Source organism: Astatotilapia calliptera, chromosome 15, assembly GCF_900246225.1.
Source record: "Astatotilapia calliptera chromosome 15, fAstCal1.2, whole genome shotgun sequence".
Taxonomy (NCBI): domain Eukaryota; kingdom Metazoa; phylum Chordata; class Actinopteri; order Cichliformes; family Cichlidae; genus Astatotilapia; species Astatotilapia calliptera.
In genome coordinates, this window is record NC_039316.1 from 1175003 (window position 1) to 1188222 (window position 13220).

Here is a 13220-nt window from a genome sequence, read left to right on the forward strand (position 1 = left end):
TTTGCTTCTGTATTTATTTCTTTTTGCATTAATGCCCCCGTTTACTTAGCCATGCTTTTATTTCTTTGCCAATTTATTTCCTCAGAGTTATTTATGTCTTTGTGCCTTTCTGCTTCACTACACAAACGAGGGAGAGTGTAATTCGAAGTACGCCACAGGGTCAAGTCCTCACGTATTGGCGGAACAGAAGTGAGCACGAAGAATGCATGGCATTTTATTTATTCTGGATGTTGGCAGCTTTGGTCCTCCGTACTACACAGAAGAAGGTTTAGGCAATAAATCAAACAGTAAAAAGCAATAAAGTGTTTGCATATGCTAAATATGCTAATATGACCCATGGCTTGGGGGGTCGTTTCTGCCCCCCACTCAGTTCTGAGAGATCTGAGAGATTTTTTTGTTTGTGTTTTTTTGCTCTCTGGTAATTATCAATCAGCAGCAGCAACATTTGTTGCTCTGCTGTACTTACCCAAGTAAATGCAACGCACGTTCTGAGATGATGATAAGCGCCAGATGAAAAATGGGGGATGATTTTGAATTTCTTTTTTTTTTTTTAATACTGAAATGCTGCAGCCGCCCTGTAGCTCTAACATATTTGAGCTTTAACCATCATTACTGATCTCTCTGAAACACTGACGTTTTTACCATGTTTTCGTCTGAAGCCCGATACCTTGGATTCCAATTCCGGCATGCTTAAGACCACTCTTGGGCAAGAGAACAAACTGAATATTACATGAAAAGAGAAAGAAGAAGAAAGAGGTGCTTTAATGCTACTCATTTGCAATGAAGAACTTTTTTCTTTAATAGTACAGGGATAGTGACTGTGCAGTTCTTAGATGTAAATTGCTCAAACTTGCCAAAGTTCCAAGGCACTATGTCTATATCTTTGAGAAATAACAAGTAGACATGGAAAGAGGAATTAAGCCCTGAGATTCCTTCAGGTTTCTATCCGAAGAACAACGGTTTGTCTTGTGCTCTGAAAACCTCAGTTTGTTTAACTCATGACTAACTTGCCCTCCGGCTTCATTTTCTTGACAGTGTGAAGTCTTTACAAACTCTCCGAGGCGCAGCGGTGTTGTTCGAGGGTGCGATAATCTTCCAATCAACCATCCCTGATCTGTTTTGGAATTATGATTTCGTCCGTCCCGCTGCAGGCTGATCGATAATGTAATCGAAATTTTGTTATAACAGAAGAATGGACTACTGCGGCTATACACGCTTCATCTTTCCCTTTGTTATTGCTGTGCTTTGTTACACTATCTTTTAGCCAACAGCCTTATGGGGCTCATTCATAATGCACGCACAGGGGGACTGTAACAGCTCCATAAAGTCCAGATCCTCCACGGATTGAGTATTGATTGGGACACAGTAAAGCTACAAGAAGAAGGGTACAGAGCAAGGGTAGGTTGGTGGAAGTGTAGGCTTTGTGCACACAAACAGGCATGTGTAAGCGTGCATACGCGCGCGCGCACACACAAACACACACACACACACGCTCTCCTCCCTAATCTACTTTAGATGAGTGCTCATGTCCTTTCGGCCCCAAACACAGCTGCTGTCAGCTGCTGATTTACCCTAGTGTTAATGAAGGAGCAGGATAATTCCAGTGAAGTGCAGTGAAGACACACAACAACATTCACACACTTACAAAGACAGCCTCGCAGGGGGACATGGCAATTTGTTCAAGTGTGCACACACAGACCCACAAAACCAGTACATTCTTTTGGATGTGAACAGATCCAAACGCACAAGCCGCCATGTACACAGACATGCACACAATCTGTTTGTCGAGATAGTCAAAGTGCAAAGCGGAAAGCAAACAGATGTTTTGTCACACGTGCATTTAACATAGGCAGCGTGCAAATGTAGCATTGTGGTTCTCAAAGTAACAAAGCATGACTTTTCTGAGACACGTCTTTCAAGAAATAATGAATTGGTAACTCCGTGGGAGAGATATTTTATGATTTGGGCGAACCCTTAATGTGGCAAAACTGAGGCACAGCGCTTCAGTTTGTTGACATGGTGCATTATTCATTGCAGCATCCACAGGGAGGCGTTCCTGTTTGGGCTGTCACATGATCTTGGTCATGGAGTCATTACTGACCCTCCTGTTTAAAATACTGTCCTCTGGCTGTGTGCAGGGATGACATGACAACCATACAAATGATGGTAACACATATCACATATTATAATAAATAACTGTGCAGTTGTCCTTTTTTTGCAGTGCATACCGTTCTGCACCAAGCACTCGTATTTTATTGTAATTTTAGTTCAACTAATTCACCAAATTTGACTGTAATACTGCAATTATTCCTCATTTTAAAATGTTGGTATTTCATTATTGTTATCGTTTTTTGACCAAGATAACTGTGAAGTGAAGATATGACATTGTGAAAGCCCTGTCTCTATGGCTACCCCCCCTCAGCACTATTGACGGTTACACCTGTGGGGATCGTTAGTCTCTCACGTCCTTCTGTTGCAGCATCAAGTCAAATAAACAGTCAAAAGTGGCACCATAGCAAAAGCAGTACAAGTTGAGTGGTTTAACTGCATATACTGTACATCACACAGGAGTGTTTTTCAGCCTTAAACATGACGGGACATCACTTTTAACAGAAGTCTATTTGCTTTAATGTTATGAGGACATCTACAAGAATTTTATGAAGAACCGAATGCTGACGACCTACACTTAGTGCTGTGCTTGAACACATCCTGTGTACACACTGTGCTCATCAGAGGTGCTTTAGAGATGCTTACTGTTAAATCAGTCGTATCCCTCCTGTTTCAGGGCAACACCCAAACCACCCACCTGTGCCATGCAATCCTTCCTGTACTGCAGCATGCTATCACTATTACAGTCTAAGCACATTTCACTACTCGTGTGCAGCATAGAGGACTCTCACTGACTCTGACCACAGATTTTAACCAATGTGTTTTTTAGTTTTTTTTAAAGCTTACTGACCTAAATCCACTCGGCTGTGTCATCTGTCAAATACTGAACCTGAAACATTTTATCTATGATCACACTTTTGCTCTTCAGCTGATTAAAGCGTTGCAGCACTGTACACTTTGGGCTTGCGTCACACAAGCTAATCTCCGGGTGCTTGAGATTCTGGTATTTTTGTTAACATTTTTTTAACAGTTTTCTATATCAATTGCGTCACAGTTAACATGCACATTTTTGTTATCCCTGTCAGTCAATGATCTTTAACAAGTGTTAACATCAATATTTTTCAATACTTCTGCATCATTACTCATCAAAGAATATCAGGGTACACTGAAAAAAAGTAAATTGGGTGGTTGTTACATTTACAAAAGTCTAACTTGTAGTTTGAACAAAATAGTTTCACGTTTCTATGGTGGACATAATTAAATCATGTAGGATCTGCATGAAATTCAACAACTTAATTTGTTCTTGTTGAGATAACATGATGCAATCTAGTGAGACTAGTTAGTTGCCTGGACTCACAAAATTCACAACATCACACAAGATTTCCAACCACAGGAAAATCACCAGGGTTATAAGAGGCAAACAACTATACACACGCCATCTGTATGCTACTGGTATTTATTGTGGTTTAACCTGTCGAGGACAAAAAGGAAAAGCCCTGTAGTCATAGCTTTGCTACTTTTGTTAAGCCTGGATCGACATCTCGGTGGCACGGTGGTGGTTACCTCACAACAAGAAGGTCTGGCTGTTTGCAGTGGCTTCTCTCTGGGTACTCTGGTTTCCTCCCACAGTTAAAAGTCATGCAAGTATTAGGGTTAGGTTAATTGGTAAATCTAAATTACCCATAAGTCTGAATGTGAGTGCAGATGGTTGTTAGTCTCTATGTGACAGAGACCACCACCATTTATAGGTCATTAGAAATGGTGGTGGGTTGCACCTTACAAAGTCTGCACAGGATCATCATGTGTGAAATACTTCAGCAAAGTCTGAAGCATGGAGTCGTGAACTCGATTTCTGTATTGTATTCATACATAACAAGTACAGAATTTCACCCGTGTTACCAAATGGCTCCAAATAACTCAAAAAAACGACATCTGTTTTTAGCTGCACTCCTTCAAAAGAGTTACAAAACAGATCTAATTTTATCGACTCTAAAAACATCATTCCTCTCAAATGCTCGCCGTTATCATAGCCACAACTGTGCTCTCCCCGAGCAAGTGGTTGTAGAACTTAAAAATATCTTTCAGCAATTTTATTTTTATCACATTATATAAGATTTACAGGTAGCCTGTGTTTCGGGCGCATAAGGTGCTTTGTACAAAAGGTGTCACCTGGAGCCAAATCCTCTAAACAGAAACTGTTTACCAGTGGCACAGCTTAGCCCTGTGGGGGCGGGTGATGGGAAAGGTGAAGGTATTCCATTAAAGTCTTCTGTTTGCACCCATCCATCATTGTTCCCCTCGAAGGAGATATTAAAAAAAAGTCAAATTATTAAAAGGACAGGGTGACATTTGCATTTGTAATAGAGGGAAAGAAGCACTGCCTGAACATACAGCAGTGAATAACACAAAACTGATGACGACATCGTTTCTCTGAAATGTCAAATAGTGGTCTCTTGCCCCTTCTCTTTTTCTCACTTACTCATCATACTCTCCATGTCCATCCATCCTGATTTTCTCTCCTCTCCACCTGCACTTCACTTCTGTTCTCCTACACTCTGTCACCCACCTCCTCTCTTTTTTTTTAACACTCCCACTTTCTAGCCTGACATACTTGCTTCCCTGATTGTTACTCAACATCCTCTTTCTCTGCTTCCACCTCTTGGATGCTGCTCCTCCTCTCCTGACAGGGTTGACACTGTATTCCCCAGCCGCCCCCATAGTCTGCCACTACGCAGTGGCGCCCTGTGCTTGAAGGGGCCTGGAGTGAGAGTTCAAAGGGGCTGCAGAAGGCACAGACTGCACGGCACTACCAAACATCAGGCTGACCAGAGTGTGCCCGCTGGCCAGTCGGTCACGTGATACACCGCAGCCCACATGGCGGAACACGAGTGTGGGTGGGACATGTGTGCTTGCATCGTGTATGGATGAGATCCTATGTAGCCTACGGGCGCAGATGAGTGCAGCGAAGACTGAACAGGACAGGGGTTGTGATGGCAGCACGCAGGCATCTCTTTTGTTATCAGACAAGAAAAGGAAGCATTTGCTCGCTGGTGGTGACACATGTCTCCACCAGCGTATTCATCAGCTTAAAAAGGTGTTCTTTGAAAAAAATTTCTAAAAAGTCTCAGAATGAACAGAGACCAACATTCCTGCTTCACCAGCATTTCAAAGTGCTCGAGCCAGACATTACACACGCAGACAGAAACACTGACGCATCTTGATCTGAGCAGCGGGCCAAACTCAACTGAATCATTCCCTCATTATGTGGGGATATTGAATCCACAGGAAGAGGCGGAGGGGGCAGGAAGGAATAAATACGGACAACAAGAGAGAGGCTGAGAGACAAAGGGATGATACACAGGGAGCACACGCAGGGGAAATGCACACATGCGTACAATGTGGGACTAATGGAACAATCAAAGAAATACCTTTAATGAATAAGAGTATGAAAGGGAGATCAGGGTGCCACTTGTGAGCAATTTGCACGGTGCTGAGTAGCAGCTGGCATCGTGCCCACTTAATGGAGCTATGTATGATGAACACTTGAGCATCACACGACACTACCACTAACCAAACACACCGTGAATCACTTCGTGATTCTGTGCACCTAACACTCAAGTGCCAGCTAATGCTGAGTCACGCTTGTTGAGATAATAATGGAAACAAACATTTTATACAACCGTCTCCGCGTCGTGGCTCAGGAAACATGCAAGCTATTTATCGGCTCAAATTTGCTTCTTTAAAAGCTCGGTGGCGTTTTTCAGAGACAGTGTTTGGGGTGTTTCCAATTAGAAACTAGCCGATGACCGCTGATGAAGATTTAACAGCTAAAAAGATATTTCCTCGACAAGTGGTGGAAGGACAGAGAATGATAGATTTGCATTGTCCGTGTTAAGATTTTAAATGGATCCTTGTCTCTTTATGTACCAACAAGGACCTCCTAGCAAACGTGTAGATTTTATTTATTTTATTTTCTAAAAAGGGCAAAAATATTTCCGAAATCCAATCTTGCTATGGAGTACAATATTTTATTATATTGTATTGTTCTTACTGTTATTGTACTATTGTAAGGTGATCTTGAGGGTCTCAAAAGTGCCTATAAAAAAGTTATTATTATTATTATTATTATTATTATTATTATTATTATGTAGAGGCCAAACCCCCCAAACAGAGTGATCCAGCTTCAAGTAGTAAGTATTGCTCGTTGTCATTAATCACTTTATTGGGCGGGGGAACTCTTTCACGCTTTAGCACTATTATACTACACAGTTCATTCATATACTTTTCTATTTTTTTTAATGTATAAATAATTTTAAGCAGGGTGGACAATTTTGGGAAATAAATGACTGACTGAGGTTTGAGATACGACAAGTAATCATAACACACATGGCTAACGAGCGCCGGTTTAGCTCAAGCAAGATGAGCAGGCGCCCTGACAGTGGGCGGCGCGGGTTCAACTCCTACCCATGGCCCTTCAGTTTTAGGGGGCAGGGTTAGCTCAGTAGGTGGAGTGTCTGCCCCATGAGCGAATGGCTACCCTGAAGTACCCTTGAGCAAGGTACCGCTTTTACACTACTCCCCGGTAGCCGCCCACTGAGTGAATGGGTTAAATGCAGAGGACTAAGTATTTTCCTACAGCCACTCAGAATGCACACGTGTACCTACTGAATACCTTGTGTACTGGCTCTCAAGGTAATGCACCAATGGTAATGAAATATACCCAGAAATCTACAATCAGATTAAGCAAAAACACAAAACCAAACTCAGCTGCAATCCTGGAGCTCAGCTGATCTTGGTGACAGCCACATCAGCTCCCACATCCATTCTGCAAATCTCACGAATCTTATAAAGAGCAACATTTAAGCTGCTTTAGCAATTTGCACAACTGCAAGCCACTTTGCAGCTCACATCCACACCAGCTCCTCTTTAATGCTCCTCCTGACTTAATCAGTGTCATAGCTCTTGCCAAATACTCGTCTTCTTCTTTCGATTATAGCCGTCTTGACTGAAATCCAAACAATTATGCCAAACTTGCAGAGCACAGGAGACACGTTTGTGTTCACAAATCAATATTCAATTAATGAGTCAAACACTGAACTGCAAGCTTTGGAAAAAACACAGTGGATCCAGGTACATTCCCTGATATCCATCACACAGGCAAGGCAAGGCAAGGCAAGTTTATTTGTATAGCACAATTCAACAACAAGGTGATTCAAAGTGCTTTACAGAGACATTAGAAACAAGAACAAATAAAAAGCATGATTTAAAATTGATTAAAACAAGCAAATAAACTAACTAACTAATTAACAAACAAACAAACATTTAAGCTTAAAGTGTGGATTTTGTGCTTTATTCAAATGCAGCTGAGAACAGGTGAGTCTTCAACCTGGATTTAAATAAACTGAGTGTTTCAGCTGATCTGAGGCTTTCTGGGAGTTTGTTCCAGATATAAGGAGCATAAAAGCTGAATGCAGCTTCTCCGTGTCTGGTTCTGACTCTGGGAACTGATAAAAGACCGGATCCAGATGACCTGAGGGATCTGGATGGTTCATACTGGGTCAGGAGGTCACTGATGTATTTTGGTCCTAAACCATTCAGAGCTTTATAGACCAGCATCAGAACTTTAAAGTCTATCCTCTGACGGACAGGCAGCCAGTGTAAGGACCTCAGAGCTGGACTGATGTGGTCCACTTTTTTGGTCTTAGTGAGGACTCGAGCAGCAGAGTTCTGAATGAGCTGTAGTTGTCTGACTGATTTTTTAGGTAGACCTGTAAAGATGCTGTTACAGTAATCAAGCCTACTAAAGATGAATGCATGGACTAGTTTTTCCAGGTCCTGTTGAGACATCAGATCTTTTATCCTTGATATATTCTTGAGGTGATAGTAAGCTGACTTTGTTATTGTCTTAATGTGTTTTTCTAAGTTTAGGTCTGCATCCATCACTACACCCAAATTTCTCGCCTGGTTTGTGGTTTTTAGATGTATAGATTGAAGTTCTCTGGTGACCTGTAATCGTTTTTCTTTGGCACCAAAGACTATTACTTCAGTTTTGTTTTTGTTTAGCTGGAGAAAATTGTGGCACAACCAGTCATTGATTTCCTCAATGCATTTACCAAGAGCCTGTACAGGGCCTCGGTCTCCTGGTGACATTGTGATATATATTTGTGTGTCATCTGCATAGCTGTGATAGTTTATTTTGTTGTTGTTTATAATCTGTGCCAGTGGGAGCATGTAGATGTTAAACAGGTCAGATATTACTGTTATCCACTTTGTGTTGCTTTGATACAAAAAATTCGAACTGTATTTAGACTACCGGTAACGCTGTAGAGAGACTTGCTTTGCAGCAAACTGGCCAAACTGCTCATTTATATCTCATGCTTTGTAAAGTACTGTCAAGAACTAAACATCAACAGATTTTCACAGGCTGCAAAAAAGACAATATACATACTGATGCTCATTTTTCATGGAAACACGACGCAGCTAGGAAGAGAATTTTTATAACAGGATGTGTGCTTTGGTTACTTGGATCATTCCTTCTTGCTTCATGCCAGGTAGCCCATTAATGCATTAATTAATCTATAAAAATAAAGTAGAATAAGTCCTCTTCTCTCTACTGTGTATCGTTTTGGCACATTGGTGCTAAAACAAACACTGGCAATCAATCAAAAGCTTGAAAACTATTTAATCATACAGCATGTTCCATAAACATGTATCTGTGTGTGTGAGAGTCACACACAAAGGGTCATGGCACTTTGAGGGCTGATGAGGGATGCATTAGCCAGGGTGGTAATGACTAAAGGAACAGCAATCTGAGCCACTCAGTCGAAACATACAACAGTCCAGACAAGGTGACCTTCCCCTTATCCGTCACCCAAACCTGCGCGTGTGTGTCAAGTTGGACAGTGGCCCAGTGAGTTTGCCAGCACATCATACACTTTACTAGCCCTTGTCAAAATTGAGAAGATTGTAATGGAAGAGAAAAACAGCCTAGATGAGAGGATAGAGTGAGTCCTGTGAGAAATGAGGTTGTATAATATTTCCATAAACTGGATAAAACTGATGGAGATAGCCACGGGGAGGTCCCCTTTGGTTAGTGAGACCTCACTTTCTAGTCTAAAGCTGTATATTTTGGTTCTCGCCATCTTGGTGCTTTGAAATAGGATATGACAAGGGACTGATGTATCTGATTGGGTAACTGAGGGACACTGCACTCTCACATAATAACTTGTCAATCATAGAACTAAAGCATGATCTGCTTTATAATCCTTTTGGACACTAATGAGAACATAATTTACAAAATGGACATGATGATGTGTTCAATAACGCTTAAAATTCGTAATTGAGATCATAAACTCACCGAAAAAATTCATTAGGTTCACAGGTCAAAAGAGCTGTAGGCCAAATGACTCATAGTCTTCTATACGACTGTATTTTTTTGGGCAACCGAAGGAGTCGCTCTCTGCTGGCCTTTATAAACCTCAATTTAAGTCACTATTCCATTGGCATCTCTTTTTGGACCAAGAAACAACAACCTGACACTTGGATATATCAGAACCATGAAAAATAACCAGATTTCCTAAAACAGTTTTATGTGTCATTGTTTATCCAAGTAGAGTTAGCTGGTTGTTGTGTTTGTGTCCGCTGTGTGTGGCTTCCAAACACACGTTGCCAGCAGGGATGTTACAGAGTGCCCTCTGGTGGAAAAACTGGGAAATGTCAACATTCTTAACACGTTTGAAGGGTGTTTCTCCTGTCCTCTCTTTATTGTTTTAATTTTCATGCATCTGCCATTAGAAACAGTAATACCAATAGATACAATAATAAAATACCAGCTAATAGTTACCTCTTATTGAAATACTGCATGTTATGGCAAACCACAGATACACAGATAACAATCCAAAATACTAACGCACCAGGAAATGGCTAATATTGGCCTAGAAATCAGCCCTATCGACATTTTGGACATGTTAGATTCAGCACAGTCGTTATGGCAGATGTTTTTCCTAATGCAACCCTCGCGTTCATCTAGGGAAGGGACCGACACTGGGAATGTGTCTCTTTCATGTCTAAGATGAAGAGTGTGTTAACCACTACACCGTGGAGCCACAATTAGCGTTTTATGTACAGTGGGGGAAATAATTATTTGACTCCTTGCTAGAATTTGTAAGTTTTCTCACTTTCACACATTCACAAATAAGTGAACAGTCACTAATTTTTATGGCAGCTTTATTTTAATGGAGAGAAACATAAGTATTATGTACGGAATTAGTATTGAGTATTTGATCCCCTATATCACAGCCAGAATTCGGCCTCCATATTGGCGCCCTCTGTCTCTCTCCATTAAAATGAAACTAGCATAAAAACGAGAGACTGTTCATTTATTTGTAAGTGAGCAAACTTGCAAATTCAGCAGGGGATTAAATAATTATATCCCCCACTGAACGACTGCCTGCATCTTTTCAGAGCCACTGTTGTTATTCACGTTTTCAGCACTGGTGCTATAACTATGGCAACAGTTTTCAGGTAGGATTCCCATCATGAGGAGTTGGTTTTCTGTCATTTCAACAGTTTAAAGCAGCAGCTTTAATGTTATCATATGAAAACAGAAAAAGATATTTTAAGTGTAGAAAAGTACAGCCTTCAAACAGAATAGTGTAACCGCCCAGTAAGAGCTCAGAAATACCTTTAAAAAAGCAATAAAATATAATTTATAATAAGAAGTATCATCATATAAAGACAAACTGAATCACAAGTAAAACGCGAAGGTTATTCCTGACGGTGCTGCTGAAGTGCAGGAATCAATGCAGACTTTTTTACAGCCATGAAGAGCCACCAGCCTGCACTTTATTATTATTATTACTGGCTGCAGGATAAGTAATGGTGAGCAGAATAAAAATAATGGGGTACTTTATATGTCTTCTGGTTCTAACAAACTCAAAGAGCCAGCAAATACATTCTAAATGTCCCAAAACAACAATGCGTTTTCGTATTTCATCATAAGCAAATATTTCTTTCAGATTGCCGCCTATTGAGAGGCGTTTTAGCAGCGCACTCAAGCTGATGCTGCAAATTACATGTGACAGAAGCAATTTTGGAATATTTTCTCACATACAAACTGCAGTAAGTGTTATGAATTAGATTAAGGGGGTGAATATTGAAAGTCTGATACTCCCTCTGCCAACTCAGCAGCTTTAATTGATAATGTAATTTTCTTTTTTCTTCTTCTCTTTCCTTTCAGGGCCAGTATAATGATTATTATTTTGTACACTTTGAAAACAACTGCGCAGATTGAGAGAGCGTGACCGTGAAGTACCAGCATGGTACGCTAATTGATAATGCACCTATTTTCCCATTCGAGCCCCTCCTACCTCTTTCAGACAGCCCATGAAATTGTTGCTAACTGGAGATCCAGGCAGGTCTGCAGTGCTGGGGCTCCCACCCACGTAGAAAAAATCATCGGATCCCAGCATGGTGTAGTCTTCCTGGGTGTAGCCAGTGGTGGTGAGGATCCCGTCGACGGAGATTGTGACCTGTTGAGGGGCAACACATAGCCAAAGCCAAGCTATTACACTCTGGGATTCTATGCTGTGGATACAACACACCTCCTTCCTTGGTCTGCATTCAAAACGAGCTATAAGACTCCTGACGATAGGTTGGTTTTTCATTGAACCTTTGGATAAGACAGCGTTTTTTGATTTTGTTAATGGAATTTTTGCCATAGGATTCACAGGACAGGTAAAGAAAATATGGCAGAGGCATATTTTCTTTATCTTTGATGGGAGTAAGAGAATGGATTCTAGGTTTGGTTCTGAAACTTCAGGTTGGGGGAGGGTTAGTACAATGTTCAAACCAAGGACAAATTGATTCCACTTGTCTTAGGTTTCGGGATTTATCTGTAACTGCAGACACAGACATTTACAGTACACTATGTGACTGCACTTAAACACACAGACGTGCACACGCACGTCCTCACTTGTTCCACACGTTCTCTCTCACACCAACCATCTTCACATTCTCGCCTCTCTTGCAGACGACTACATGTATATACCCACGCACATGCAAAACAAAGGGAAGGCTTTTCACACCACGTCCATGTGCAAACCAAGGTCATCACTGTTAGAAGGCAAATTAAACACACTTAACTGGACATGTAAGGGGGGTAAGTGGATCGATGGTGCCATACAAAGCTGGAGCAAGCCACACAGGTTGCTGCGCTCATGCACAATCAAGACCAGAGCCCATATTCATATACACTCTCAGAATAGCTCATGCTGATCTTTGATCAGGTTTAGCTCAGGTGTCATGCTTTGCAGTGCCCGTGTCACTACACCAGACCAATAATCCTAGATCAGTTTGCTTATTCTTGGATATGTTACGCATATGGGCCCGGGGGCAAGGGTGATCGGAGTTAGTCAAAACACACAGAACGTCACGTTCACCAGCATGCTACGAAAACACACACGGGGAGGGCAAAGTGAATGAGAAGGTGATAGGTGGAAGGTGAGCGGATGAATTAGAGTGTTAGTGGTTATTCTGGGTGACATGTTTGTTATATGACTTTGGGTGGTGACAGGTCAATGAGGTGTGGGCATGCCATGCGTCACTGTGTGTTGGAAACAACTGTCAGAGCTCCCGCAATGAAGGTTAGGGGTTGCCATTTTTTGATAGTTTCTCTTTTAGGGCCCGTTGTCGAGGTCACCATCTTTGGGATTGTGGCAAGCTTCTGTCAGTTCTGGACGACAGTCCTCACAAAAAATGGGGACTTTTTGTGTGAAAAAAATAAAAATAAAAAGTAAGTTGCCCTGACAAAGGCAAAGAAGTCAATTATTTTTATTTGTCGTAAATCTGCAGTAATGTGGAAGAAACAAAGAGAAAAAAGTAAAAGCCAAAGTGAAAAAAAAACAGGATGGGGATTGTGGGGTAAAGAAGGAGGTTGTTGGCAGGTCAGGGAGGAAATTGAGAAGAAGCGAAGAAAGAATTGCCTGGTAATACAAACCCATCTCCTCATTTTTTGATAAGAGTGTCTAGGATGGAACTCAAAGAGAACGAATAAAAGAAGAGAGGGGGGGGGACACACGGCAAACCCAAAAAAAAGACAATAAGAATGATAT

General features: G+C 41.3%; 1 protein-coding gene across 12 annotated transcripts in view; it reads right to left on the reverse strand.

Moving 5' to 3' along the window:
* nrxn3b (neurexin 3b) overlaps nucleotides 1-13220 on the reverse strand; it is a 322143-nt gene that overhangs the window by 232230 nt on the left and 76693 nt on the right. For all 12 annotated transcript variants that reach the window (XR_003274579.1, XR_003274577.1, XR_003274576.1 and 9 more), the window contains one exon: nucleotides 11478-11639. Coding sequence is in view for 9 of the 12 variants with exons in the window: in XM_026193775.1 (XP_026049560.1) it covers nucleotides 11478-11639 (162 nt within the window). In the remaining 3 variants the exon portion in view is untranslated. The remainder of the gene's footprint in view (nucleotides 1-11477; nucleotides 11640-13220) is intronic.